This window comes from Zosterops lateralis (genome assembly GCF_965231275.1).
Source record: "Zosterops lateralis genome assembly, chromosome: 13".
Taxonomy (NCBI): domain Eukaryota; kingdom Metazoa; phylum Chordata; class Aves; order Passeriformes; family Zosteropidae; genus Zosterops; species Zosterops lateralis.
The window spans coordinates 2857539-2883040 of NC_139773.1; the positions used below are offsets into that span (position 1 = coordinate 2857539).

The window sequence follows — 25502 nt, forward strand, 5'->3', positions numbered from 1 at the left end:
CCCGCCCAGGGCGGGGGAACCCCAGAGCTCGCTCGGCGCGCGGCCCCTTTAAGAGACTGTGCTGCGGCCCCTTTAAGGGCCGGGTCTACCAGGCCCCAGCCCTCAGAGAGGTGGGCGGGGCCTGTGGGGGCGGGAGGCGGTACACGGCGTGGCGGGAGCGGGGCTGGGCGGTGGGCGGCCAATAAGCGGGCGGAAGGGGGTGGGATTTGGCAGCGTGCGGCCAATGGGCGGGCGGAGGAAGGCGGGGCTCGGCAGCGTGCGCTCAATAGGTGGGCGGAAGGGGGCGGGACGCGGCGACGGGCGGCCAATGGGCGGGCGCCGTGGCGGCGCGAGAAGGCCGGGGCGCGCGGGGCCGCGCGCAGGTACCGGGGGGGCTCGGGGGGCGCCGGGGCTGAGGGGGGACCCAGGGCTGAGGGAGGCCGGGGCCGGGAGGGGGCTGGGGCCGGGGGGCGCCGGGGTCGCGTCCCTCCCGCCGCCGCCGCCGAGCCGCTGCTGCCCCTCGGCCTGTCCCGGCCGGGGCGCCGCGCTGAGGGGAGCGCGGAAACACCGACACTCCTCGCCCATTCCCTGAGGAGACGGGCCGGGCCGTGCCGGGCTGGGCTGAGCCGGGCCGGGAGGAGTCCCGTCGCTGCCCGCCGGGGACCCGCCGGCTTCGCCCGAGGGGCTCCTGAGGAGCGTGGGCGGGATGGGATGGGATGGGATGGATCTGCGCTGGGGCTGCCCCGGGCGCGGCCCCGGCGGTGGCCGAGACCCGCAGTGCCCGCACGGCCCGTCAGGCCGGGGACACCTCCCTCCGCGCTCCCTCCGTGCCGCGGGCGCTCGGAGCGGCTCCCGGTAAGACCCCGCGCCCCGGACACCCCGGGACCGGGGTCTGGCTCTGTCCCGGCCGTGCCTCCCCGGTTCCCGGGGCGGAGAACACCGGGGACACCGCGGGAGGGACACGCGGGGCTCCCTCCGGCCTTGACGTCGCGCCTCCTTCTCTCCTGCCAGCGCCGCTCGGCTCCGGCCGTTCCCCTCCAGCATCCCCGGGTGGCTCCGCTCCAGCTCCGACACGCGGGACTGAAATGACCTTGGACGCCGGGACCAAGGGCAGCTCGCCGAATCCCGCCGGGGCTCGCTGTGGCCGCGGCCGCCCGCTCGCCGGTGCCTCCCTCCGCCTCTGAGCCCCCCGGGGTTCTCCGGGAGGCGGGACCCCGGCCCGGCCCGCTCCGGCCTCCCCAGCGCTCCTCCGGCCGCGGGGACGGCAACCAGCGGAAGTCGCTCGTCGACCCAGGGGCTCCCGCCGGACCTTTTCCAGGCTGGATCCCAGCGCCGCGTAAGGGAGGGGATACGCCGATCTCGTGGGAGGGAGAAGCCCCGGGTTTCGCCTGGCAAACCCCGGGGGTTCGGGGAGCCGGTGTGGGCGGGGAGGGAGTGTCAGGAATGGGCAAAGGGGCACCAGGTCGCTGGATTGTTTTTGCTTTGCTGGGAACTTTTACACCCACCCTCTCCGCCTCCTCTCAGGAGCTCTGAATTCCGTCTGGTTTTGTTCCACTTGTATTTTGGGACACTTGGGATGGTGAGTTTACCTCAGGAGCAGCTTCCTGCTCAACAAATTCTTTGAGGAGGGTGACAGGATGAGTTGCTAGAAAGTGTTTCCCTCATTGTGCTGGCACTGGAAGCACCTCTGGGAAGGGAAACCTCCCTGTGCCTGCAGCCCAAACTTACCCTGTGCTCCCTAAGCATGGATGTGTATCCCTGATCCATCTAGGAGCCAGGATGGAGCAAGATCTGGACAGAGGAGACAAAGCAGCTCCTGCAATGTCCTTACTGAGGTTGTGGATGCCCCTCACAACCCCCAGACTCTCCCTGGATCATCCCTTTGCCAGCACTGTGCCCAGGATCATTTTACCCAGGAATTGTCCCTGATGGTGCCCATGAGAGGGAGAGAAAACAAAGATGCAGCACTTCCAAATGCTTTTCAGGCTGTGGGGTTTTTCCTCATTTTAGGGGATTTCTGTGTGTTTGGTGACCTCAGAGGGGTTCTGATGCCTTTGCCTCTCCCTGATCCCTGTGTGGTGCCCCTCGGTGTCAGCGTCACTTGGGGATAAATCCGCTCACCCGGATTAAGCAGTGCAGGCGCTTGGGGATTTAAGGGATGACGTGGGGGAAGCCAGAGAGTGCTGAGCTCTGGACGAGGAGGCTCCAGATCAGGTCAGAGCCTCTCTTCCTGCACTGGAGAAGGGCAGATGAAGGCTTTGGTACCTCCATGATAGGAGTTTCAGCTTCAGGGCAGCATGGCATCCCCTGGGTGGATGCCTGAGGAGTCAGGCAGGAAAAACACCTTTTGGTGCCATGCCAAGGAATGTTAATTTGGTTCTTCTTGTCAGTAAGGTCTCCTTTCCCTTCCTGACACATCCTTTGACCTGAGCTCCTAAAACCCCACAGCCTTGGTGTGTCCATCCCATCCCTGCAGTGCTCCAGAGCTGTGCATGCAGGTCTTTGCCAACAGTGGCTGTGGGGATCCAGGAGCTGTTTCCCAGCCTGTTTCCAAACGCACAGCACCAGTAGCTTCTGTTCGGTTTTCCTGTGCCCCCGTGTATGTGTCACCTGTTGTGGGAGCATTCCCTGTGCCTCCAGCTGGGAGTCAGGTGGGCTCCATTGCACCCAGACAGTCTTTTGGTCAGGGCTGTGGGGATGTGGGGGCTTATGTGGCTTCAGCTCTCAGCCCGTTTGGGCCGAGATCCAGCTGGGATCGAGCACCCCTATCCTGGCTCTTCCCGAGTCAGGGGGGATTACTTCCATGCGTTTTCCTTCAGATGAGCCCCTCAGAGCAGGAGCAGGATGTATCCAGGGAGGTACAGGTGGCGTAGGAGCCGCTGTTGGAGTGTAGGAAGTTTGGTTGGCTCCTCGGCCTGGGCCCTGCCGCAGTGCCATGGCATCATCCCCGCAGGCGCCGGGATGTGCTCCAGCTCTGCCTGTCCCGCCTGCTGGCGCTCATCCTGTCCTGCTGGCGCCCCACCTGCCCCAGCACCACCCCCTGCCTAGTGAGCTGAGAGCTTTCTCTGGAATAATTTCCTCTCCATGGCTCTGTGGCTGTTTGCTGGCTCTGCTGTGCCACCGGTCCCCTGGGATCGTGCTCTGTTTGGCGGCCAGTGCCGCAGCAATCTCCGGTGGTGGTTTGCCGAGGGTGGAAGTGTCACCTTTGTGGCTTGCCAGGTGATAACCTGCCCTCAGCACTGGGCCTGTGTTTACTTTACCTGCTGTGGCTGATAAGCACCTCTGATAACTTTCCCTTTGGTAAATAACCGGCTCTAACCTGCCTGGTGATGGCTCTGCCCTGGGAAGATGGTGTTTTGCCAACCAAGAGGAGCAGACCCTGGCTGAAATCCATCCCCCCAAGGGGTTTTGTAGACCTGTGGTTTTTCCCACCCCAACTTCCAGCCCTTAAGGAGGAAAGTCTCTGCTTTGGAGGGTGTTATCCCAGGGAGCTGCAGCAATTTGGCTGCTCTGTTGTGAGCACTGGGGAGTCCCTGGCAGAAAAATGGCTTTTTTTTTTTTCTCTCCACGTGACTTGAGAAATAGCAGAAATATTCTTGCTGTCCTTGAGCGGCACATTCTGAGGTCTCTGTGCAGGCTGGGGTTGAAGGGAGCAGATTTACAGCTTCAGACCCATTTTTCCCCTTTCCCTAGGGGGCTGACAGGTGTCTTCTTGCAGTGCCACGCCGATGCATGAGAAGGCAGCTCCCCTGAAGAGCCCCGAGCCCAGGCACGGTCGTGAGAAGCTGGAGGTGTCCCACAAGCAGAAGAGTTTGGATTCCCTCGATAGCAGGTGAGGAGCAGCATCCCGGGGTCTGTCTGTGGTTGAATTTCCTTCCTGCTGTGGCATTCCTGCTGTCTTTGAGCCCTGAATACTGCCTGCCAACAAGGGGGGGCCCAACTTTGTTTCCTCCCTGAAATATTTGGGTGTAAAACAGGGAGGTGAAAAGGGTCTGGGGAAGGGGATGGTATTCCCACTGCTGAGGCTGTTGGTATCGTATTGCTCCCTCCATGGTTTGTTCTTTCATCTGTCCATGGGATGGACGTGGATGGATGTCCCTGTGCACAGCCAAAGCTGAGTCCATCCTCCTGCTCAGGCACATTCCCAGATTCCTGCCTCTGTTTTCCCTCAGGAGTCCTTGCCCCACCAAAGCTGCACATTTCCAGCTCCTAACCTGTCCCAAGCTGCTGCCAGGTCAGCTCTGGGCTCCTTCTCCTGCAGCTGGGCTGTGTGTGAGGTACCTTGGTGCTGGTGCCTTCACTGGCTCTTATCAGAGATCAGCCCTCAACAGTCAGTACTGAGCCTCAGCAATGCCCAATGCCACGATAAATCATGGAGACACATGTGGCTTCCTGGGGTCTCTTTTAAGTCCTTTCCATTTTTTCATGTCTCATATTGCAGCACGCGTGTTTTAGGGAGTGGGTGAGAGACCTGTGGCTCTTTGCTTACCTGGCGATTATCGTTTTTCCTTCCAGCCTCCGCCTGAATGAAACCCTCAAGGATGAGGACATCAAGAAATGCCACCGGGAAGTGGTAAGCCTTGGGCTGTGGGAATGACCAGGCTGGTGTACTGTAGCCTGTTGCCCCAGGAGGAGCCCACCTGGGGTCTCAAGGGTGGGCTGAAGGAGCTGGAGGCAGCTTCTGACGTGGGGCAGAGCCTCCTGTGTTTAATCTCAGGAGACCTGGTGATGGTTTTGTGTGGCCCCTGCTCTGCTTTGAAAAATGCTTCCAGGATTTTCCATCTAGAGCGAAGGAGAAAGTGGAAATATTGACTATGAGAGCAGTTAAATTTCTGTCCATTTGAATCCTTTGGTTGTTCAAATCATGGCCAAACTAGATGTTTTTGGTCCATCTACAGATAAGAGGTGCTCTGGAAGGGGAAGGAGTGACAAGAAGCGGCATTTTGTCTTTCCCTGTGAAGAAAACAGAGGAGAAAACCATTTTTTGATTTCCTCAGAGGCATCTGGGAGGGTGACAGGGCCAGCAGTGGATTTGTGCTGGGACCAGGGTGTGTTTCTCAGTGGTAATGCCCTCCGTGTTCTCCTGGAACGCTCCCAGTGGCATCCCCACCATCCCCGTGTCCCTCTGGGAGGTGTCAGCCAGCTCCAGGTGCTGCTGAGCCTTGATCCTCTTAGGGCCCAGTTCATCCTGTGACAAGGTGTGCAGAGCACAGGTGACCTTGTTCCTGTGGGCAGAAGGCTTTGCCACAAACCAGCCTTCTCTGCATCCTGGCAAAGGAGCTCCCCCCTTGGGATTTGGGGAGCGGCTGTCACCGCTGTGGGACAGGACAGCTGTATCCCGGGGGAACATCCTGGGGGCCAGGGGGCACAAAGCTGCCTTGCAGGACCAGTGGAGTGGATTTATGGAAGGAGCTGAAGCCCTCTGGAGCTTTACCTTGGCGCAGGAGCGTTTCGGGGCCGACCCGCCGAGCCTCCTGCCGCGGCTGCCGGCAGGCTTTGAAGCAGCACCAGGAATATAAATAGCTGGATGGCGCGGCGCGATGGGCGCAAAGCAAGTGTTGTCACCGTGTCCCGGATAAGGGGAGAGGAGGAGGAGGAGGAGAGAAACCGCTGGGCAAAATAAACTGCCTGCGGATGAGCCCGGCAGAAAACCGGCTCCTCACTGAGAGGCTCGGCAGCCTCCGTAGATATTAAGGGAAATGTTCATCTGGAAGGATGGCACAGCCTTCGCCGGGTGCTGGATCATGCAGCCTTCCTCTAATCCGTCGGGGCTCCCGCTCCCAGCCCGGTGGGACCCCCCTGCGCCGGTCCCGGGTGCGGGCAGGGGGAGGTTTTCTTGCAGGAGAGGGATTTTTGGGTCTCCTTATCAGCAAGGTCACCGGATAACTTTGCTCTGCTTTTCTTTCAGGCTGCTAGCAAGTACAACTCCCAGTACCACAAGCTGTTCAAGGACATCCCGACGGAGGAGAGCGTGCTGAAAGGTGGGTGGCAGGGTGAGGGATGGGCACAGAGGTGGCAGGATCTGGCACAGGGATTGCCACGGCTCTCTCTCTGCCTTGCAGTTTGCTCCTGCGCTCTCCAGAGAGACATCCTCATCCAGGGAAGGCTTTACATCTCCCCCAACTGGCTCTGCTTCTACGCAAACCTTTTTGGGAAGGACATTAAGGTGTGTGGGCACCCTGGTCCCTCAGGGCTTGTAAGCACAGCTTATCCCTTCCTGCACCCAAATACCATCAAAATCCCCAACAGAAGCCTCTGGTAGGAAGGGGAGCAGGGCTGTGCCTCCCCCTCTGATGACCTGTGCTACCAGCCTGGGGAAACCAAATACTGGTTTGGTTTAAAATTCCCTGATGCAAAACCTCCTGCCAGCTGCAATGGCGCTTGAAGGAAGATCAAAGGTTTGGGGGGGGGGGGGGCAAGATTTGAATCTCTCTTGGCTTTTCTTCTTGATTTACAATCTGATGTTTCCCCATTAGTCTTGTGGCTGACGGGGATCTTGGGGAGAGATGATTTCCTTTAAAACTGGGCTGAAGGACTGAATTATTTATATGTGATGCTTTAAACAAATACCTGAAGGAAGCTGGAGGTTTCAGCAAAGTTACCCTGCCAAAAATAACACCCTGCCTTATTTTTCACCCTCCTCGGGCTTGCACAGGGGGCTCTCTTGGTGGGTCTTAGGGAGGCTGGCTGGATGATGCTTGTGCTGTGTCCATCCCTGTGTTCCTGCCCTGCAGGTTGTGATCCCAGTGGTGTCTGTACAGCTGATAAAGAAGCACAAGACTGCTCGGCTGCTGCCCAACGGCCTGGCCATCACCACCACTGCCAGCAGAAAGGTAACACCAGCACCCAGCACATGCCCAGGTCTAAGCTGGATGTGGTTTGAGAGCAGCGAACGAAGTGATTCCCGTCCCTGGTTAGGAAGGGAGCTCTGCTCTCTGTGCTGGCTGCCAGCCAGGGCAAACACCACAGCTTTGCTTTTGTTCCTGAATTTCACTTTGTTCCTGGACAAAGCAAAGCCCAAGTGAAACTCGGCCGAGCCTGACAAATCCCTGCCAGGCTCACGTAAAACCTTTAAACTCCTTAAACACAAGCAGGGAAAGGGTTTGGGCTGGCATTCAGCCAGAGCTGGTGGAAAACTTGGATACAGGGCTGCGTTTCCAGCTTTTAAATTCTGTTGGATGTTATTGGCTGCAGTGAACTGATGTAGCGTGTCCAAGTTCTTGCCTGCCCGGGTGCTGCTGCCAGCACTGTGTGTTGCCTGTCCCTGCCAGGGAGGGGGTTGTTCCTGCAGGATTTTGGGAGCCAGTTATTCCTGCGGAATTTGGGAGGTGGGTTTTAGCAGGGAGTGGCACAGGGCAGGATTTGGGCGTTCAAAGCCATGTGTGGCTGCCCTGCACATCACCCAGGGACTCTGTGTCAGGCATGGTGAGTGTGGCCGTTGTCCCTTCCATCCCTGGGGATGTTTTCCATAGGTCCTGGCACCATTTGCTGCCGTGTCCCTCTGGATTTGAGCATGGGAAAGCTGTAGTAACAGTAACTGAGCAAGACTGGCCCCAAAAAAATCTGGTCCAGGTTTTAGCAGGCTGCAAAAATAACAGCAGGGAAACTCTTCAGGGAAATGCCTGTGGGGGAGACGTGGCTCCTGAAAACGGGGAGATTCAAGGGCATGACGTCTCTGCCTGTCCCTGCCTGTGGAGAACTGGACTCAGGGTGGGGGAATCTCTCCCAACAGCTTGTCTCTTTCTCTTGCAGTACATCTTTGTATCCCTCATCTCTCGTGACAGTGTCTATGATGTCCTGAGGAGAGTCTGCACTCACTTGCAGGTACCTTCACTCTTGTCCTACTGTGTCCATGGCCCTGAGGCTCTGCACCTGCCCTTTGGGCTGAGCACAGCTCCTCATCACTGCCTCCAAGGCTTTGGACTAGTCTCAAAGCTCTCTCCAATTCCCAGCATCCTCACTCGGCAGCAAGGGATGGGAAGAGGGGCAGGAGGCATGCCTTGGGCACGTTCTGTCCCTGTGGGCTTTTCTGGGTCATGGATGAGGCAGAGCCCTGAGTTTCTGCTCTCTCTCAGGGCGTGGGTATGAATTATTTATAATCCAGTGGTAATACTAGTTCTGCCACTCTTCACATTGATGCCTTTTGCCCAGATCTAAAGTTTTGAGGGGAGGAAAAACGGTATAAAGTAAAAAAAGAATTTAAATTAAGTGGGGGAAGACATCCATCAGCCCTTGAGCTGGAGAGGATGACTGTTGGGGACCTCTTCTCCCTGACTTTGAAGCACGTGGGAAAGCTGTGCAGGAGCCCTGCCCTGCCTAGGATGGTGTGTGCCAGCTGTGCCAGAGCAGCGATTTGGCTGATTCAACCCTGTTGCCAAACTGGGGGATTTATTCTTTGCTGGGCTCTGCCCAGATGCACCCTTGTTTTTCTTACCCCCTGATGTTTTATCCTGTCCATGGAAGCCTGTGGCCCAACCATGCCCCACTGGTTTTTTGGTGATGGGAAGCAGTGATGCAGTGCCCTTTCCTCATGCCCCAAATCCCCGTGATTGTAAGATCTAGCAGCTGCTCTTCATAGTCTCAGCAGAAAAGCCCAAATTCCATTCTGTGGCTGAGGCTGAAGCAGGGAGAGGTGGCCCTGTAATGCCTGATCCTTTCTCCCCCATCTAGGTTTCCAGTAAGAAGAGCTTGAGTCTGAAGGAGCTGTCGGAGGAGCCGGACTCCGTGTCACTGGTGAGGGTCAGGGCAGCTCTGGGACAGGAGACACGCCCTGACCTCATGCTGTGGGTGGAGAGGGCTCACCTGCTCCCCTTGGTGGGTCTGACACTGTCTGGTGGCTGCTCAGAGAGTCGGGAGAGAGTCGGTTCTTCTGTTGGTGTCAAAGGTTGTGCAAGGACATGCCTGTTGCCATCATAGCTTGTCCTCTGGGACCCTCATCCCCAGACTTGGCAGGAGCAGATGGGTCAAGAGGACCCAGCTGAGCACAGCCAGTGACTCTGTCTGTTTATAGACAGAAAAACTTCAGAGTGATGTGGAAAATGCCGCCACTCCGCTCCCAGGCGGTGGATGCTGTTCACAGCTGGGAATGTGGCTGAGTTATCCAAAAATCTGCAGGATGAGTAGGATGGTGGGAGAGGGCTGAACCGTGGCATGATCCAGGAGCATGGGGGGGCCAGATCATCCTGCAGCCGTTGGAGAAGGGTGTCCTCCATGGTTGCTGGTCCTGAGCCTCAGGCTGGGTGCAGGAGGTGACAGTTGGGGTGCATCAGAGGGTAATGAGTGGCATGTCACACATGGCCTGGTGACATTCCAGGGGTTAAAGATTCATTTCAAGGGCTGAACTGGGAGTGACCCAGGCTGATCTGGCAGCATCTCCCAGTCCTTCAGTGGGATGCAGCCCTCTGGCAGTTCCAACCCTGGGAACTCTCTGTTGAGGGAGCCCTTCTCTGTGCCAGCTGCCACCCCACTTGTTTTGTTCTCTTTTTGAGGCACATTTTTTCCCTATTTGGGGCATGCTGCAGAATTCCAGGTGACAGCCCTGAGCTTCAAGGGGTGGAGGAGGCAGCAGCTGGTATTTGGGGCAGGTGTGGGGTGTGTGGGCAGGTCCTTCTATGGTAGTAGAAACCTGCTCCATTCCCATGGAGCCATCATGGAAGAGCAGCTCTCCCTCAGGATGATGTTTTGAATGTGCTAGTGCTCCATGGAGATGCTGTAAAGTCTGAGTTTGAATCTGGCCCCACCATACCTGTGGCACTGCTGGTTTCATTCATGGCTCACCTGAACTGTTCCCACAGGAAGTGATTGTCCCAGAGGGCAAGTGGAGGAAGGTGTCACCTACCTCACTGTCACTGTCACTGCCAGATGCCAACTACCAGTGCATCCACCGGGCCTCTGTCAGCAGCCTGAGCACCAAGGAGAGCTCCTTCACCTCTGAGGAGCCACTGGTTTCGGGTGAGGGACATGGGTTTGTGCCCTGCTCCACATGGTACTGGGTGATAACCTCCATAAAAGGGCATTCCTCCATCCTCTGCTCTGGTGCAAGGGAATTCTGCCTTGCAGATTAGGCAGGGAGTCAGCGATGGAGTCCTGGGGATGGGCTGGGGTCTCCTGGCTGCAGGGTCTGAGCCCATGAGGGAGGAATATTTGATGTTTCCTGGTTGCTGGAGGAGCAGGAGCATCAGCCAAGTGTGGCTGTGCTGCTGACTTGAGTTTGCTTTCAGAAAGTGCAATAAATACCGAGGAGGAGCTGGAGGTGGAGCAGAGCTGTGTGGCAGAGCTGAGACCCTCTGACTACCAACTCCTGAAGATCTTCATCGTGCTGTAAGTGTGCTGAGGGCACAGGGAAGCTGGGGGGGCACTGGGAATGTCAGTCTCAGTCTCACCTGGGTGTTTGGCCTGTTCCTCTGCTCTCAGTATCTGTCTCCTGGTCGTGTCCTCCTCGTACCTGGCATTCCGCATCTTCCGTCTGGAGCAGCAGCTCTGCTCTCTGAACCGGGATTACCTCTCCCGCGGGCACAGGAGGTGAGGGACCCTCCAGGACATTTTGGGACACACAGGTCGTGCCGTGAGTGGAGGGCTTGAGGGAATGTGGGTGCAAAAAGGAATGGCTCTGCTCTGTGATGTGTCTGAGGAATGGTTTGTCCCTTATCCTGGGCCTGCTGTTGGGCTGGCCAGTGACAGAACCCACAGTGCCACCTTCACACCAGAGGTCTCACCAACTGCTGGTTTGAGTGACTGGGAAGCTCTGCTGTCCTTGAGACTCTGGAGTTTGGGAAGAGGTTTCCTCATTGATTTGGGGCTGGTTCTCCAGTTGTAGGAAGCACCAGGACATCTCGTTGGAGCTGGGCTGTGCCTGGGGGCCAAGGGCATGGGCATCAGCATGGGATGGACAGGAGGGGAATCTCCTTGGGCTGAGGACATCAGAAGGCATTGGGATTGGGATCTGGAGCCTCTGCAGTCACTCATCTCATCTTACCCTACCTGCAGGTGACCGTTCCCTGGGCACTGGCTGAGGATGGACACTGAGGTGGTGGCACCCTGTCCACGTATCCTGGTGCTGTGTCCTCCCAACTGTGGCTGTTACACGTGGTCCGGCTTTCTCTCAGCTGCTAAACTGGGACCAAGTATTTTCTCTCTTCCTTTGGGCACTCGCTCCTGCTGGGACTTTCCAGCCAGGTTCTGACCACCAGTGCCAACTCCCCATCCCACTGGAAACCTGTTTTCTCCCTGGGACACTGCTGTGCTGTAGCACTGGACAATGGCTCGGAGCTGCCAAGCACTTGGATCTTCCCTTAGGACTTGCTGCTAAAATGGATGCTGGTTTTTATTTGAGGCTTGGTTTTTTCTTGTTACAAGATGACCTTGGGCTCACCAGGAACCCCCAGAAATGTGGATTAGTTGCCACTGCTGCTCTGGGAGAACCCACCTGTTTGTCCCTGTCTCAATATCCCTGGGAATGTGCCTGGAGGAATGGCCCTGAAGACAGGGATCTGTGGGGATGGGGAGAAAGGGCCCACTAGCCCTGTGGGGTGTCGTTTATCCCCCTCACAAGGTGAGGGTACAAGCCAGGGCCCCCCAGCCCTTCTCTCCTGGAGCACTGGGCTCAGAGAAGGGGGTGTATGTGTGTGTGTGTCCCTTGTAAAGCACTTTAAGGTTCCCCAGACCAGGTGTCCTCGCTGAGTTCTTCACCTGGCACCAGTAGACTTTGTTAATCCTGCTCGTCCCATTAAGACGTTGGAAAGGAGCCCAGGGCTGGCACTGGGGAATGTCCTGGAGTGCATTGTCTGTGCCCTGGTTTGTGTTAACCTTGTCACCACGTGGAGCTGAGTGCTGCAGGATTTGTCCCGCAGGATTTGTCCCGCAGCCCCCCCGGGAGCACACTGGGATGGCAGGTGATATCCATGTGATTCCTTTGGGTTTCCTTTCCTGGTTTTTTGGGAACTACAAGTGCTGACGGGGCCAAATCCTGGCGCCCTAGGGAAGAGCTCACTGCTCGCTCCGGGCTTGGAACGGCTTTTAAATGAAACGAAAATAAACCCAGGATTTTCTAGCACATCACTGTCTCTCACCAGCGTCCTCCACAGCGGTGCTAGGCTGTGAGCCCCCAAACCGGGCACCCCCAAACCTGTGCTGTCCCAGTGTCCCTTCAGGATGTGGATCACATGGGGACAGCCCATCCTCTCACGGGAACAAGGGGACAGGGATGCTCCCGACGCAGAGGCCAAGGAGGTTATTGCACTAGATGGCAGCAGAGACTGCGGGATGTGACGCGCTGGTGGCAGGGCCACCCTGGGGACAGCGCTGCCGGGGAGGGAACTGATTACAGCCCCACCCTGCTGGGGTGGGCAGGATGAGCCTTCCTCTTTCTCCTCTTTCTCCCTGCACATCCATAAAATTCCGCTTCTTTCCTCAGCCTGGCCCATGCAGCAGAATGCATGAAAATGCCCCCACTCGAAAACCACGGTGGCACTATTTCAGTGTGGACAGGGATGGTGTCACCTGTTTTGGGCGGGATTTAGCACCCGGGGGTGCCTGGGGGAATGGTCTGGTTTCTTCAAAGCCCTGGAGTTACGGGGCTGTTGGAGCCTTTGATTCCGTGGGTGACCTGGAGGACGAAAGGCGCCATCCTGTCCCTGCCAGGGACTCACCCAGCTCGTTTGCCCAGTGGAAATGGGATTAAGGTTGTTTTTCTAACAAACAAGTTGTAGTGGGTTCATCCTCAAAGTGAGGCTTTTGGCCCCAAAAAGAGGTTCAGAGGTTGAGGACTGGGGCGGGGTTAGTCTGATGTGCCCAGCCTGGTGTTTGCTGGGTGCTCCAACAGCAGGTGCTGGGGGTCCCTGTGCTGAGCCCGAGCCAGGAATGCAGTCTGCTCTCAGGACTCTTTGGTTAAAGCCAGTAGTGGGACAAGCCATGAGTGCAGTAGGAGGTTTGGAGGAGCACTGGGATGAACCCCCAGTGTGCTTTGGGGGGTCCCTGCTGCTGGGATGTGGTTGCAAGGCTCAGGTTTTGTTTCCCAGCTGTGTCTGCCCACCCGGTTTGGTGCATGTTGGCTCTCCCAATGACGCCCTGCTTGAGCCTAATTGCTTTTCTATTTGCTTTTTTGTAGAGAAATGCCATGTAAAAGCCTTGGGTGCAGGGAATTCACCTTGCTGGCCTGGAAACAGGGATGAGGAGCACAGGGTGATGCTGGATGAGCACAGCCCCTGCCCTCAAATCCCACTGCTGTTCCCCATGTCACACCCACCGTCCCGTATTCCTCCCTCCCCAGCCCAAGCCAACCTCTAAAAATAGGATTGGGAGATTAAATCAGCCAGAAGGGCACTGTCAGACGGATGAGTCAGAGCCCTCATGCTGTGATACTCTGTGCCACAGCATCAGCAGGGACACCAAGGACTGGATGACAGCGGGGAGCACAGTTTGGTCTGAGTTTTATTCTGAATTTGGGAGTGGCAGTGACGTTACTCTGGCAAAGCCCCTCAGAGTCCAAAGGGAATCCCCTTCAGCGAGTGGCTGGATCCCTTTCTGGCTCCAGCTGAGCAGGTTTTCCAGGGAGGGCTGGTGCTGGAGGCTGCTCTCCTGTCCAGGCAGTGTTGGGAGGGAGGGGAACAGCGCCAACCCTTGTCAGGCCCCAGTGCTGCCATGAGGGTGTTTTGGGGCAGTCTGGGCTGATTTCTTGAGTTTCACTTCGGGCAAGGGAGGTGAAGCCCTCAATCCCCTCAGTGCTGTGCTGCTGCACACACCGACGGTGAAGAGCTCCAGGTTAAAAACAATCCTTCCTCAAGGGTTCTATTTAACCCGGATTTCCCTTCTCAGGTAGGGGTGTGGTTGCTCTGCTAGACACCACTTGAGCAACCTGCTCTTTGCTTCTCACCAGGTGAGAGATTATTCCTTATCCTGCAATGACATCTCAGTTTAATTTTTATTTTCCACACTGCTAAGCCTGTCTTTAAGGAGAGGATCCACTCCAGGATCCCAGCCATCATCCAGCACAGGAAGAGAAGTGTTTAAGTTTTCTGAAGTGCATTAAGGACTTCAAGGAGCCCACAGTTATCTTTGGCTTTTATACCTCAAACTCTATCCTTTTGTTCTCCTTGGTGCAGTTCTTTTTTCTCTCAAGTAACAGAACTGGTTTTGTGTTAAAGCAGCGACCGCTAACAAGGGTTGGGGAGCACTGACAAACCTTCCCTGCACAGAGACGACCTAAAATCCTAATGAAAAACCCCAAACTTCAAAGAGTGAGTGTTGCTTTTCATCTCAATTAAGTTTCTTTTCCTAGGATTGGCTTTCTCAGCTTCCTATTAATCTTCCAGCAGTTCGGTCGGGTTTTAATTTGCAGTAAGAACAAGCAGGGGCGGGGGACCAAAAAAATGCCATCTCTGTGTGGCCTAGGAGCACCTGGCTGATGAAAACTGACTTTGATTTTGCCCTGTTCTTAAATTAATTGTAGCATTTAATTTGCACTCTCATCTTTTTGTAGTGACATCTCAAGGTCAGGTTTTCAGGGGTACAAAATCCTGGCTGCTAAATCCCACATTGCTCCGATACCGTTAGCAGGAGGCACAAACTAGAACTGTCCACGATAAAGCACTCGGGGGCTTGGGTTTAAAGAGCATTTGCTAAATCTGGCTTGGAAGGACAATGCCTGGAGCTAACTAAAGCCACCTAATGAGGGTGTGTTGCCTGCTGGGCACAGGTGGAGAAGTCTCCAGCAACCTGTTTTGCCACAGCGATTACTGTAAAAATTTACCATGGAGAGGGTTTCTTTGAAAGCAAAGTGACTCTCGTCCTTAGAAGTTGAAAGGCCAGTGATTTTGAGAGGAGAATAAGGCTTTTCCTGGAGGGAACGGGGTGTTTGGGGGGTGTAGCCATGCTAGAGGGGTTACATTCTTTTTCTTTGGGACAATCCTGCGCATGGGCATTCCCTCAGGCACTGGGGGTGCTGCCTCTTGGACTGGGAGGGCAGTTTTTGGGGGGCTGGAGGTGCATCCTCATCACTTCTGTGCCAGTTTTGTGATGAGAGCTTTCCACTCCGACCTCTTCTGCGTGATGTAGGAGGGGGTGAGGAGCTGCAGCAGAGGCTCCATCCGGCCCTGGAAGTACCCGTGGCACAGAGCCTCGGCATTGCAGATCACATACATCCCACAGTCGTAGCTGTTCTGCTGTGCCGGCGCCTTCTCCTCCACAAAGGTGGCTTTGCCCCCTCTTTTTCCCAGAAAGGCCTCCAGTTTCCCTGCCACTTGCTTGGCATGGACAGAGTTGCATTTACTGTGGGAATCGTAGTGGGCGAAGCACTTCTTGTCCCTGAAATAAACCAGTAAGCTCCAGTGGGTGCCCCCAGCGGCCTGGCTGGAGTTGTCATTGATAGGCAGGAACAGCAGCTCCTTGTGGAAAAGGTCCAGCGGCTGCAGGAATATGGCTATTTCTTCCTGACTAAGGGCACACTTGATGAACTGAGCCACCTCGGGGCTGATGAAGCAAACACGGTGGCTGAACTCCTGGAACTGCTGGTTGGCGAAGTACTCGAAGGCAAAGCCGATGATGTGGTCGTTGAGCCAGTTTGGGGGCTCCAGCAGGGCCACGTCCGACTGCCTCAGCAGGCTGTCCATGTAGCTGAGAACCACGGGATCCATCCTGCGCTGCTCCAGGGAACCGCCAGAGCTGCAACCGAGAAAGGGAACTGGATCACACCTGGGACATCAGACAGCCCGACAAACACCTCACCTTCCTTCCCAGCAGCAGTAAGCGAGAGCCCAGGATTCCCAAATGGATATTTGCAGGACTGTGAGTAGATGGAGAACACACAGTGTTGGGTTGAGCAGCAAACTACTGTGGCTGCAATGAGATCAACCTTCCATCCTGAGGAACCTCACATCAAAGGAGTTTCAGAGCAGTTCCTGCACAGAAACCAGGAATGATCCTGAAATCAGGTGATATTTGGGTGCCTCAGTGTTTTACCTGTGCAGCGACAAGCACTGGAGTTCTTTGCCTCACAGGTGTTCCCCTAAATAAAAACCTTTTTGGGCTGTCTGACAGACATATGGTCCCTTTCTACAAGCACAGAGTGCCCCAGCTCTGTGCCAGAGGCATGACCTGTTCCAGGAGAACCTGCTGGGCCGCCAGCACAGGAGGCACAGCCTTGAGTAAGGAGTAACAAAGCAAGACAAGATCACAAACAAAGCAGTTCCCAACCATGGGAATCTTTAGGACAACTCTCTACATAGCCAGAGTAGGATTTAGGAGATTTTCCATAGGGAAATTTGATTTAGAGCCCCTCTATCTACTCTGGTTTTCCTTTAGCTCTGACACCCTGCAGCCCTTCTGGGCTCCTCAGTGCTGTGATGCATCCTCAGCCCCTAGCTCCTTTCCTGGCCAGGACAGGGCTGGAAATCCCACAGCTTGGGACAGGGGTGACATGGAGCTGGTTTTGGCCTCACCCTTCCCTCCTCTGTCCCAAAGGCAGCACAAAAACACCTTCGGATTTCCAAAAGCCTCGTGTGAAAGCTCAGAATGATAAGATCACTTTAATATGATTCACTATAAATAAGTCACCAATTTTCCATCATGATAAAGAGGAATGAAGTAAATGGAGTGTTCTCTTAGGAAGAAGTAGGTTCACACTTCTTACTGTGACATGAATCATGAGGAATAACCCTTCCTGGCCTGGCATGCATAAATTAAGGGATTTATCTCTCAAAAATCTTGGCAAGGAACAAAATGCGTGAGCCATGGTCTGTGTGTAGCACGTCGGAAGGAAAGGCCGAGGTGAGTGTTTGGGGCATGAAACAGGCAGTGAGGGTTGGTGTGTGGCTGGTGGATCCCGGGGATGCCGGGCAGCAGGAGTCACCAGAGGAAGGGAGCAGCCCCTGTTTATGCTGAGCCAAACACAATGGTATTTGGACACGCTTCCGACCTTAATGAGCTACAACTATTTCCAAGCTCGTGGTGCAAACCCTGGTAGTATAAAACCAAGAAATACAAACAGAATCCCAGTAACTCCTCGGCCTGCCCAAATATAGCCTGGTTTAAAGATCTGGACACCCTCCAAACATCCTGTTTGGGGGTTTAACATGGGCACTGCTGAAATACTTCTTGTATGTGCCCATGAAATGTCCCAAATTTTCCTTTACATTGTGTTCTTTCTGCTTCATCTTCTCCTGGACATGTAGCAGTACAGCCAATAGCTTTCCACTCCAGTCTAAATGGGATTAAGGGTGAGGGAAGCATGTGTCCCGTGCTCTGTTAATTTTCCACTCTGCAGAAACATCATTGCCTTTTTTTTTTCCTGTCATGACATTTGGCAGGTTCCTCAAGTCAGGAAGGAGAATGGAAGTGCTTAATTGCCACTAGCTACTACTTTTAATTTTATTGCCATCTGGTATTTGTGAAACTGCCTGTGAGTTCTGTGGGATGACTCACCACATGCAGCTCCAAGGAAAACCCTTGGGAGGCTCCCTCAGAGCCAGGTCAGGTAAGCAGCGAGGACCAAAATAACGTGGGGCTGTGAAAAGCCACTGGTGAGGTGGCTTTGTTGGGGAGAACCTCCCATAAGAGCTAAAGATGGATCTGCAGAGGAGCCAGGACGTGGATCTGAACCTCTGAGGAGGGGTGAAATCCTGACGTGGGTTGTGGGAGCAGCTCTGCTCAGCCACAGCCAGGACTCTCTTCCTGAAGGCGCAGGCACGCTCTGTTCAGTTTCCATAAAAATAGGAATTCATACTGGCACAGGCCTGCAACATTTGCTGGAGGTTGCCAACAAGTGTCTTGCTGGTTTGTTTTATTTGCATATTAGTAGCTGGAATTTGTGCAAACTCCCTGGAATCCTCAGCTCCTCCAAGGGATTTCAGCTGCCCCATTTCCAATGCTGACACGAGGAAACCAGGGAGAGAGAAAGGAGCATTTCAATACCAACACCATCATTTCATTTAGATTAGAAAATGGTGCTGTGTTGCATCAACAGGGCAAGAGGTCAAGTTTCCCTCACTGAAGTTATAATAATTTCACAGATTAGCTGCTGACATTAGTGTGAGTTCAATCCATAAACCAATGGGGCTCCTTTGTGTGCAGACCCAAAGCCTGTGTTTTCCAACACTTGACCAAAAAACACTCCAAACCTGTAATTTTCACACCATTAACTACAACAACCCTCTGCAGGTAATTGTTGAAGGCACTTGAGAGCCAAGGAATGAGACTCTTTAGTAACTGAGTGTAAAAAGGCAGTGACAGAGCAAAGGAAGTGTGGACTAAGGATGAATCAGATTCCTAAAGTCCATTTTAATAAATTAAAGGTGCTAAGAACATCCAGAGTGAATAGTTTAAGGTGACACATCACTAGAGTCCTGTTCCTAATTTAAAGAACATGGAGGTAAATAGGAAAATGGTCACCTGGAAGACAAAAAATACAGCCTTTATCAGGGAGCAGGAGGAAGGACAGAGAAGGTTTTACCTTTTAAAGATCAGGAGTAAAAGACTCTATGGTTTAATTTTCTGTTCACTTTTCCTTGAAATATGGAGTTTAGATACCATGTCTGGATAGTTGTTAATGGAGCAAGATCACACATGGAACATTAATTTCACCCGGGCTGGGTGACACCTGAATCTCTGGATTTATGTGTTTCCTGACAGAGCCAGAGGAGAAACTCAGGGAAAATCAAACAACTCAACCAGAACAGATGCACAGTTGTCCACCTTTCTGTTAAATATAAATAGTCTCTCTGCAGCTGTGGGTTTTATTTCCTGTATGATACAAGAACATCCCACTTCTGAAGGTTCAACAGGCCACGATCGCTGAAATCAGAGGAAAATCCTCCAAGCTCCATACTCACTATGCCCAAACTTTTCTGTTCTGGACAAATTCCCCAAACCAGAGACTGCAGCTGAGCTCAGAACCTCTCTTGGTGTCACAGCATCTCCCGGGGCACGAAACCAAGAGCCACAGGAACAACCCAATGGTTTTTGCTCCTCGGGACGGGGTTGACCAAACCAGGGAGTTTAACCAGGACAAAACCCCTCAGCGAGCAGAACGCCTGAGGAGCAATGGCACCGGGAATGTCCCAGAGGCACGGCCGGGATGGGCATCGATGGGATCCCCGCTCAGAGCTGACCCCGAACCCGGTCACTCACCTCTCACCTCCCGGACAGGGTGTAATCGAGGGGGCCGTAGGAACACGGAGAGGAAATGTAACTTACCTGAAAGTCCTGGAGGTGACAGGAATTTGGTCGGGAGTGGGAATCCGGTCCGGGGAGGCGGTTCGGAGTGTCCCCCGCCCCACGGGGGAGGAGCGAGGGGCTGCCCCGGGCTGACCCGGGCCTGTCCTGAGCCGGACCGGAGCCCGGGAGCCCCTCGCTCATCCCACCGCTGTCTGATGGGAATAAACGCCAACTACGGGCCAGGAGAGAGTGCACCGGGCCAGGGGCAGGGCCAGGGCCTGGCTGGGGTGGGAGCAGAGACCACGCACAGCACCGTAACACACCTTTACCCATTTTACCCTTTTTTCCCCTTAAAATGCGGGCTTGAAGCTTCCGGGCCCGAGGCCGGCCAGCACCGACCCCCGACAGCTGCGGCCGGCGCGACCCCCGGGCATGGCGCCCGGCGCCGGGACCTGACCGGCACCACGTCCCGCCGTGTCCCGCCGTGTCCCGCCGTGTCCCGCCGTGTGCCCCCGCGTCCCCTCCCGTGTTCCCCGGGTCTCACCCGCCGCCTCATCGCCCGTCGCCGCCGCCGCCGCTCGGTTACCGGGCACTGCCGTAAAGCGGCCGCGTCGCAACGACAGGGGGCGTGTCCGGGGGCGGTTACCGGGCGTGTCCGCGCGGGGCGGGGCGGGGCGGTGCGCGCGCCTCGCTGCTGCCTCCGCCGGGCGGGCGCGTGAGGGCGGCGCGCGCGCGCGGGCAGTCGGGCAGCGCCCGGGCGGAGGGAGCGGCGGCGGCGGAGGGAGCGCGGGGAGCGCCCGTTCCCACCCGCTCCGTGCCGGGACCCCTCTCAGCGCCGAGCCCCGCGACCCCCGCACCTCCCTCAGCGCCGATCCCTCTCCGCGCCGACCCCCGGGACCCTCCTCACCGCCGACCCCTGGGACACTCCTTAGCACCGACCCGTCTCAGCGCAGACCCCCGGGACCTCTTCTCATAACCGACCTCCTTCAGCCGACGACCCTCGGGATCCCCCTCCTCCTCGGCGGCGGCGGCGGGCGAGGGATGCGGCGCGCTCCGACACCCAGGTGAGCGGCGGGGAGCGGCGGGGCGGGGGCCTCCGGTGCCGCCCGAGGGGGAGCGGCGGGGCGGGGGGCGTGAGGCGATCCCCGCCGGGGCACCGCGGGGCCGGCGGGAGCCTTTGTTCGGCGGCGGAGGGCGAGTCTCCGGGCGCCGCGGGGTCTGCCCGCTGTGGCGGGGTCTGCCCGCTGTGGCGGGTCCCCCCGGCGGCGCGGGGCCCTCCCGAGCCCGGCGGGTGAGCGGTGCGGTAACGCGGCCCCCGTGCCCGGGGCTTCCCCGCTCACCTCCGCCACGGACGGGCTGCGCACCCAGAACGTGGAAAAACCAGCCTGGGGGGGGAGGTTTGCCTCAGAGGCGTCCCCGGTGTCAGCGGCGGGGCCGTGGCTGTGGCGCTGAGGGTGGCGGAGCCCTGAGGCCACTGAGGCTGTGGACACCCCGCGGCGGGAGCAGGTGGCGGCCCGGAGCCCGGTACCCCCGCGGAGCCTCCCGAGCGCCCATCGCCCACTCCCGCCCCTCGGGACGAGCTGTACCTGGATCTGCCCAGCACAGTGCTGGACTTACGGCAGGTCCCACCCTGGCACGCCGGACCCCTGCGGGAGCGCTGCTCCTCCGACGGTTAAAACAGTCGAAATTTCTTCCTTGAATTTTCCTGAACGTAGCCAAAACGGCCTTTGCTTTGCCCCAGAAAAATAACCCCCTCAGACGTGACCCGTGCTGGGAGCTGCCGTCAGTTGGGAGCCGGGCGTTTTGCCGCCCTGGTGCTGCCTCATCGGCTTTCTCCTCCTCCATTTAGGTTTCCCCATCCCCAGCCCGAGCCGAGGTTGATAAAGTGGGGAGCGTGAGCTCAGCAGAAATCGTGGCTTTCCCATCCCTCGCTGCAGCGCGGTCCCTGCCCATCGGCGGATCAAAAAAATAATCACGTAGCGGCAGAGGAAGGAGATTTCTGCTACGGGAGGAGAAACCGGCGCGGTGTCTCGCTCAGTCGATAACCCAGCGCTGTAATAAATCGCTCTGTAAATAGATTGCTAGGTGGAGAATTGGGTTTCTGGCCGGCTCCGGTGTTTCTCTGACTCTTTTCTCATGGGACTGCTAGGAAATGACAGGGGAGCGTTGTGTTCCCATGGAGAGGTGCGTGGATGCTGCGGTGATGGGCTGTGAATCCTTAAGCATGACCTTACAAACGTGAGCTTATCCATAAACTCCAGCTTGGTCAGAGCCTGCATTATCCCCGAAGAGCATCATCTTTTCAGCCTCTCACCCTACAGTTGCACGATTTTCCCCTATGTCCTTGAGTAAACTCACTAATTTCAATGTTTTTTCTCATTTTTACACTTTATTCAATAAAAATAAGAGGGTTTTCCCAGCCTTTTTCCCTCACTTAGGCTCCCCCAGCCTTTGCCCTCCTTCCTGGCTGTAATTTTTGATCCCCAAGACCATTTTGAAAGCTGTCAGTCAGGCTGTAGCCCTGGCACACAAGTAAAAGGCTTTTGTTTCCTGGGCTATCAATGATGACGCAACTTCATATTTATTTATTTAATTTATTTATTATGTATTTATTGCGATCGATGCATAAATCAGCATGGCTTTAGAGATTTTTCCTCTGTGTTGAAAGGCGTGGTGTCCATCAGCAACACTTGGAAAAAGCTTTATTGGAATTCACAATGTATTTAAAACATAGATCTGTTTTGTGAAGTTTTTGTTCTATGCATCCACTGCCCCTGTTATGATTTATAAACTCCATATTTTAACCTTTTTTTTCTTCCTTATTTTGGGTGGGGAAGCTGCATTTTAAGATTCAAGGTATCAAGTGCCTAACATGAGTACTGCTGTTACAGCATCTTTCACAAACACCCGTACTAAACCACTCAGACAGTCAAACCTTTGAGATCCTTTGCTAGGCAAACCTGAATGCTACATGCCTAAATTATTTATATCTGGGATATCTTCAGTGTGTTTTGTGAGCATTGATCAGGTTTGCAGGAAAAGCCCTGAGAATGTGAGGTGTCTGAGGTGGGGCACTTGGGAAACACGAAACCCGAGTTACCTGTGCAGCCTTAATTTAGCTCTTGCCAAGGTATGGCTGGACTTGAAACCCTCATCCCCTGCTTGATTTCTGGGAGAACAGTATTCTGCTCTGGATGGAAGAATGGATCACTCCTTCACATGCCTGCGAGTCAACAGGGGGAGTACTGGGAGCACAGGGACAGTGCTGGCCCCTCCAGGGGTTTTGCAGCTTGGCACCACCAAACTGGCAAGGAAGACGAGTGTTCACCATCACAGGCTTGGGACCACACCTGTCCTGTAGTCGTAAAATTACCTCAAGTCTGGGGAAACCAGGAGCAAACTTCCAGTGTCTGGAGAGAGTGTACAAGGAAGCCAGAGAGGGACTCTTCATCAGGCACTGCAGTGCCAGGATCAGAGGGAATGGTTTCCCACTGCCAGAGGGCAGGGTTAGATGGGATATTGGGAAGAAATGGTTGGCTGGGAGGGTGGTGAGGCCCTGGCACAGGTGCCCAGAGAAGCTGTGGCTGCCCCATCACTTGAAGTATTCCAGGCCAGGTTGGACACAGCTTGAGGCAACCTGGGATAGTGGAAGGTGTCCCTCCCCAAGGCAGAGAGTGGAACAAGATCAGCCTTTAAGGTCCCTTCCAGTCCAAACCAATCTGAGATTCTGTCATTCAAGTGTGACCAGAGAGTTTCTAAAGTCATTTGAGATGGCTGGTTTTGGTGAGCGAGCGTAGTGCGGCCGTTTTCTGCCCAATTCTAGTTCTTGCTCTAAACCATGCAACTTTTGAACTCAATTCCTTTAAAAATACATTTATAAGGGAGCAAACAAGGTCGTTGAACCACTGGAAGCATCTTAGCCGGTCAAACTTGATTTCAGAAATTCCTGCGTCCCCTCGGTTTGTAAATAAAAAGGAATTGGCGTTCCCGCTTGCACGCGAAACACCGGGGCTGAAGGCACGTTTGTGTGTTGTTGATGAAACTCCCAGCCTGGGCCTGGACTCTGGCTCCCTGAGATGGGCTGGGTGCAGGTTTCACCTTTGGAACATGGTGGGTTTTTTGTGTTGAGGTTTAAAAGAGCATCTGAATGTCTCAGGCTTTGTCCTGCGTGCCGACGTTTGCTTCACTTCCTCTCGAGTGAACGGGATTTCTCCCCTCTCGACAAAGTAAACATGAGCATAAATATTTAAAGGATCACGGCTCAAGTTTGCAAATTGGAGACTTTCTCTAGCATTCCTCTGGACAAAAGCAGTAGCACTGGAGATTGGAGATGTGTCTGGGTGCTTCCCTGCTCTGGGGAGAAGCTTGGTAATTCTTCAGGCTTCATGCTGCAAAAATACTCTGCCATGTTTTCAGGTCAGATGGCTGGGATTATCACAAAGCTTGGGTTTTTATGGAATTTTAAGGATAAAATGCTGCTGATGGAATATCTGTGGATGATTAGAATTGAGATTGTTTCTGTCAATTTTTTTTTTCTTTTACACAGGCCAAATTTTTCCATAGGTTTTGGGTATACATGTGAAGGCACAGGTGTTCAGAGTTGAGACTATAGAAACCAAACATGTGAAACTCTTGCCAGATAATGGATAAAAACAGGAAAAAAAGGAAATGGAATAGTCTTTGTTTTCTTTGTTTGACTCTTTAATATTAAATCTCGTGCCATGTTTGACGGGTCAAACACCATGGTGACATGTATGTCTCGCTCCTGTGATTATTTCAATGTCTTAACCTCTGTGTCTTGGAATTAAACTTTTAAAAGTGGAATTCAGCAAGCCACTTGACCTCAGAAAATACAAAAATTCAGGAGGGAAGGCTATTGAACATGGATTTTTAGAGTTGAACTAATTTTTGTGTCTGTTTTTAAAATATTACTGAGAGTTGCGGTTTTGTTAGACCTTGTGTTAGCATTATTCTGTCTGTGGAGAGGAATCTATGGATCTCTTTTTCACAGGTACCTGTGGAAAAATCTTACAGGTGAGGTGAGAGTTCCATGTCTTTGCCACAAAGGCTTTTTATTCCTAACAAAACCCTCATGATCCTAGTGCTACCTCTGATGGAGGAATGTAGGCTCACCTGGGTCAGAAGGGAACTCAAGAGGTCCAAAATCCTCCTCCCAGTAGTATTGTCTGCAAAGTCAGAACAGGTTCTTCATGGCTTTAGGTGTCTCATGTTGGTTGTCTTCCACCTGTGGTTTGTGGGCTGCAGGAGGAGAAGGGAGATGAAGTGGTTTGAGCTGTGGTAGCTGGGAAGTGCCCAAGTAGAGTGAGATTTGCTTGCAGAGAGTAGCCTTCCACTTGCAGCCTGTTAAACTGCTGCTTCCCACTGCCTGTCCATGAGCTCATGAAGCTGGTCTAGTCACAGGCTCCAGCTGAAAGAGGATCTGGCCTGGCTGAAGTTAATTTTGTGAGGAGAACAGGGATAGTCCAGGTCCATTTGCTGATAATCAACATGAAGCTGGCAAGCGGCTCCACAGTGTTTTGGTGGAAGCTCCTCAGAGTTTTTCTAGGCAAAATAAAATAAATAAATACCTGTGATTTAAATATTATTGTTACTCCTTTGATTACTTTCTGCTGTTAAAGTCTTGCATTGCAGTTTCTCATAGGCATGGGTGTGCATCCCTTTGGGGAGGGATGAGATGTCTCTTTTTGTGGGGTTCTCATATGCCTTTGGCTGTTCACACCGTTACAAACCATGGTTAGACAAACCCATGGGTCATGTTTTGGGCTCTGTTGGTGTTTTTTGTCAGCCCTTTTTAGAGTTATGCTAAGAGCCTCATGAAGAGACAGAGTATGGTCTTCAGCCAGGCAAATTTTTTGCCAAGGGAGATGGGGCTCAGGAGTGGAAAGACCATGGTGCACTGAGGATGCTCGGGGTAGGACAGCAGTGAGGCTGGGTCATGCTGATGCCATCATGGAAAACAAAGAAGATAAGGAGCTACAGGAGTTGATCAGGCATCCAATTATCCTGGGCAGATGCTCAGTGTGTCCAGTTTTGGGTATAGATACCTGTGCTGTCCCTGCATTAAGCCCCCAGATACAAACTTGAAGTTTTCTTGGATCCTTTGAGATCTGCCTCTATATCCTCCCAAGGAATATTGATATCCCTTAGTTGGATCCTTTCTCTGTTGATGTGAGATCATCACGTGGGGAGCTCAGCCAGCTGTGTCTCATCCAAGCTCTCATCTCACTGACCTACAGAGATATGTTGCTTTCTTTGCAGCTACATGTCTGACTTAAAACAAGATGCAGGGATAGATCTGCTGTGGTCTCCTGTCATCGGTCTGTTGGATTGTAGTGTGCTTTTAAAGATCTCTTTAA

At 54.4% G+C, this 25502-nt stretch overlaps 2 protein-coding genes across 5 annotated transcripts; one reads left to right on the forward strand and one right to left on the reverse strand.

The window, feature by feature from the left end:
- Positions 1–1084: 1084 nt before the first annotated feature.
- GRAMD2A (GRAM domain containing 2A) lies at positions 1085–12105 on the forward strand (the record flags this gene model as incomplete). 3 transcript variants are annotated; one of them, XM_083870990.1, is made up of 12 exons in its annotated part: positions 1085–1315; positions 3673–3811; positions 4495–4552; positions 5888–5960; positions 6042–6145; positions 6714–6812; positions 7732–7803; positions 8650–8712; positions 9774–9930; positions 10200–10299; positions 10393–10500; positions 10966–12105. In XM_083870990.1, the coding sequence occupies exons 2-12, from the start codon at positions 3708–3710 to the stop codon at positions 10967–10969; spliced, it is 942 nt and encodes a 313-aa protein (XP_083727116.1). In that variant the 5' UTR covers positions 1085–1315; positions 3673–3707. The 3 variants fall into 3 exon arrangements, with proteins under 3 accessions (XP_083727116.1, XP_083727115.1, XP_083727117.1); XM_083870989.1 differs by having other exon boundaries at positions 3698–3811; XM_083870991.1 differs by lacking the exons at positions 1085–1315; positions 10966–12105 and having other exon boundaries at positions 3623–3811; positions 10393–10504.
- A 1108-nt stretch (positions 12106–13213) lies between these two features.
- SENP8 (SUMO peptidase family member, NEDD8 specific) lies at positions 13214–19739 on the reverse strand. Of its 2 annotated transcripts, none has more exons than XM_083871207.1 (2): positions 19165–19256; positions 13214–15636 (listed from the first exon to the last, which is right to left on the reverse strand). In XM_083871207.1, exon 2 carries the CDS (start codon positions 15606–15608, stop codon positions 14970–14972), a length of 639 nt encoding a protein of 212 aa, XP_083727333.1. In that variant the 5' UTR covers positions 15609–15636; positions 19165–19256; the 3' UTR covers positions 13214–14969. The 2 variants fall into 2 exon arrangements, with proteins under 2 accessions (XP_083727333.1, XP_083727332.1); XM_083871206.1 differs by lacking the exon at positions 19165–19256 and adding an exon at positions 19670–19739 and having other exon boundaries at positions 13215–15636.
- Positions 19740–25502: the final 5763 nt, after the last annotated feature.